Source organism: Chaetura pelagica, unplaced genomic scaffold (genome assembly GCF_000747805.2).
Source record: "Chaetura pelagica isolate M959 unplaced genomic scaffold, ChaPel_1.0 scaffold71, whole genome shotgun sequence".
Lineage (NCBI taxonomy): Eukaryota > Metazoa > Chordata > Aves > Apodiformes > Apodidae > Chaetura > Chaetura pelagica.
In genome coordinates this window covers 915,631-919,126 of record NW_009952435.1, presented here as the reverse complement: position 1 = coordinate 919,126, position 3,496 = coordinate 915,631, and the positions used below count along the sequence as shown (strand labels likewise).

Sequence of the window (3,496 nt, the reverse complement as noted above, 5' to 3'; positions counted from 1 at the left end):
TTTCACAGCTATACAAAAGAGATACATTTTTTTCTCAAATTTTTATTCAACAGCCTGCTTACAGAAAATTAACAGAATTAAACAGAAGCCTACATAAAATACTATACAAAATACCAACATTGTTGAAGAGCTAGTCCCCAAATATGCCCACTCACTGTATCCCCAGCCATCTGCACTGCAGCTCAAAGAGCAAAACAAAAATATCTGAACATTTTCTTGGCTGCAATTCATTATGACAAGAGAAATGCAACCCTTGACAAACTCCTGTTCAGCAGAATTTGGCAAGAAGAAAACAGGCAACTGTTTATATTGTAATAAAAAAAGGCAGTTGACACATTAATTAATAATTAAGTATAATAAATAAATTTATCTTTAATGATGAGTTCACAATCCTGGAGCACACTTTTCAGAACACAAAAAATATTCTCTGCTCTGGAAATGCACTTTGTGGGAAATGATAGGTATTGATGACTTGCAGGCAAAAAGATCTCAAAAGCCTTTCAGGAAAGAACAGATCACAGTAAGGAGTTACAAAGGCAACCTTTGAGTAGAAGTCTTCTGGAAGATTCAGTAGCTTCAGACCAGAACCACCAGCAATCATCAAGGCTCCTTTACAGTCCATCACTGCCATTTTTAGTAGTTTCTATCAAGGCTTGGATTCCCTCTCTCCCCAGTCAATGTTTTTATACAGTGATGTCAATTTATGGAATTCACATTTTTAGAGCTATCAAAGGCCAATTTAAGGAGGAGGATCTTCTCCCCGAATAGCTTTGTATTTTGCCATGTCTTCTGGAAACACCTTTGTCAGTTCTTGAATTAACAGACTTTTAAATTTCTAGAAAGAGAAAAAAAGGTATCAATTGCACTTTTCTTTCTTAGACTTCATCAAGCAACGTTATACAAACATTTCTGTTCATCAGATATGACACAATTCTACATTTCAGTGACCTAAGAGACCAGTAAGCAAAAAAAAATAAATCTCAAAACCCCACATGCAAACACAGGAAGCTCCGTCTACAAAATTCACAGAAAATGCTCAAGTGAAATTCACTAGGAAAGTGCCAGGAAAACTAAAATGCTTTTAATTTCCCATAATTAATTAGCATTTTCACCTAAATACAAAGTAGCTGGACCTCTCTGGTAAACTCTGGTACATCTGTCTGACTGTATTAAGCAAAGCTGACACATCCTCTTGACTTGATAGGGAAACTCTTTCACCTTCAAAAAAGAAGTTGCTTAGAAAGACATTAATTCTTCCTACAACTTCTAGAAGCACAGAGCACATCAAACATATGAGAAGCTGAGGACATGTGAAGTACATTCTGCAGCACAAATTGGCACCCTCCACACTAATTTCAAGTTCAACCAAATAATGTTTTAAAACAAAAACAGCCCTTTCTCAAATCTCACTAAACTTCCTTTTCTGATTGTGTTCTTCAGGAGTAATTGCAGCAGCTGAACAGTACTGCAGAATGCTTAGGTTCATACTAGCTGAAAGTACACACTCAAAAACCTCTACACACTGGCATACATTTTAAGTCATTTTATAAAGATTAACTCATATTTAAGAAGTATGTTTGACATTTTAATACTCCAAGATGCATTTAAGGCTAGAATACCCCTCCTGCCTTAGTTATTTCTAAATTTACACACCTGACAGTTACAGAGCTGCAACAGTGAGTGCTCCTCACTAGTATTCCCAATGAAAACATAAAGAACCCTAACATGACATACAACTTGAATCAAAATAAAATCATAGCAACACCTGCATCTCCAACCGTGGGACAAATTACAAGTTTCCTTTCCAGAACCACCTCCTTTAACATCAATCAAGGATGCAGAGCAAATCCTAATACAAACCACCTAATAAAGGAATTTAATAACTGCACAAGTGAAGAAAACCCATGTATTTACAGAAAAAACCCAGCAACTTATCAGATACATTCTTAAATTAGTACTTTTTTTCTGTTTTACCTTCATTGTGTCAATTTTTCCTTTTACTTGCTCATTTTTAGCCAAAGCTCGCTCCAGACACTCTTTGGTGTAGAGCTGAGGATTGCGACCTTGATCTATATATCTGAAAATAGAAAAGATACTACTGAGATGATTGTATTCCTACTAGGATTTTCTCCAAGGTACAGAATTATTCACCTTGCAGTGTTTTTGTTACTACCATTATACAAAACGTGCATTTCAAAACCAGTTTAACTCAGCCATTCCCAAAAGACAGCTCAAGGAAGACTACGTTTTGGCCAGCAAACAGCTATCTTGGTGTGCTGTTTAAATCCTTGTTTCCTGAAAGCCTGGAGGTTTGAGAAAAGTATGAAAAGCAAACAAAAAATGTAACTACCCAGCTGCTCACAGGCAGTAAGCACACATGAATAAAGAAAGATGGTCCTTTTCTAAGCAACTGAAAGGGCACTAACCACGAAGTAGCTTAGTTAGTGCATAAGGAACAATAAGCACACAGGAATACGGCCCCCAGAAATTCCAGGATGAGAAGAAGCTTTCATACCAAAGAGAAAAAAACAGCACACCTGTAGCCACAAACTTCTGAGTGCATTTTTGCTTTGTAATGGGAGTGCTTGACTAAGGGAAATTCCATCACTGAATAAAGAAAACCAAACACTTAAGTTTGTCATAATAGAATAACAGAGAGTGAAAGTCCACCTGAAAAGATCCTATATTGACAGTAATACCCTAGAATATAGCAAAACAGTAACATCTGGACTTACAAAAAGCACCAGTAAATTAACTTGCTAGCTATACTGCAAAAGCTGCATAGCTCTCACTCTATAACTATGATTTTGCTTTTAATATTCTAATTCTTTGCCAACAAGATTGCCACAACTGAAACTAAACACCAAAGTACTAGCTTAATGTATTTTCACCTGCAACTTTAAATCCTGATTCTAACCTAGTGTAAAAGCTTCCTTCCAAAGCAAAAGCTTACTTACTAAATAATTCGATTTGGCAGAATCAGTATTACTGCCTACATACGTAAAGTCAATATAAAGAATAACAACAAAAAAAATAACTGAAAAGAGCTGTATAATGTATTACTTCTCTTAAGTCCTTCACCTTCTCACAGTCTAATGGTACTTCTTACCTTCTGCCTGTTCACATTGCCATGAGGAATTCAGGGTTTAAGAAGCAAGCAGTCCCCAGGGAAAATGTCCAGGCTGCAAAGACTCACCGCCTCCCATCACACCGACCACAGCACCTCCCCTGCCAACTACAGTTACTTACTCAAAAACTTCCAAAGGCACACTGATATCGTGAAGCTGCTGCCGGCATTTGTCGATATCCTGCAAGCCCGTCACCATGAAATTCCTGTAAGAAGACAACGGGTCGTTTTTACCCGGAAAGGGGTGCATCGCGCGGCTGCCAGGCCGGCGACACGAACCCCAGCGATGGAGACCCCGGAGAACCGCCCCTTCGTTCCTCCCAGGCCTCGCTACGGCGGGGGGGGGGGCGAGGCACCAGCCCAGCGCCC

General features: G+C 38.5%; 1 protein-coding gene across 1 annotated transcript; it reads right to left on the bottom strand.

Annotated features, from left to right (window-relative positions):
* Window positions 1-739: 739 nt before the first annotated feature.
* MED10 (mediator complex subunit 10) lies at window positions 740-3,377 on the bottom strand. Its single transcript, XM_010008363.1, has 3 exons — window positions 3,250-3,377; window positions 1,975-2,077; window positions 740-835 (listed from the first exon to the last, which is right to left on the bottom strand). Exons 1-3 carry the CDS (start codon window positions 3,375-3,377, stop codon window positions 740-742), a joined length of 327 nt encoding a protein of 108 aa, XP_010006665.1.
* Between the last annotated feature and the right edge of the window lie 119 nt (window positions 3,378-3,496).

Excerpts from the sequence above, each read along its gene's own strand:
- MED10 (XM_010008363.1), bottom strand. The coding sequence starts at position 3,377 with ATGCACCCCTTTCCGGGTAAAAACGACCCGTTGTCTTCTTACAGGAAT. Across the intron at positions 2,078-3,249 it reads GTGCCTTTGGAAGTTTTTGA|ATATATAGATCAAGGTCGCA; the intron begins GTAAGTAACTGT and ends TTCTATTTTCAG. Across the intron at positions 836-1,974 it reads GAAAAATTGACACAATGAAG|AAATTTAAAAGTCTGTTAAT; the intron begins GTAAAACAGAAA and ends TTCTCTTTCTAG.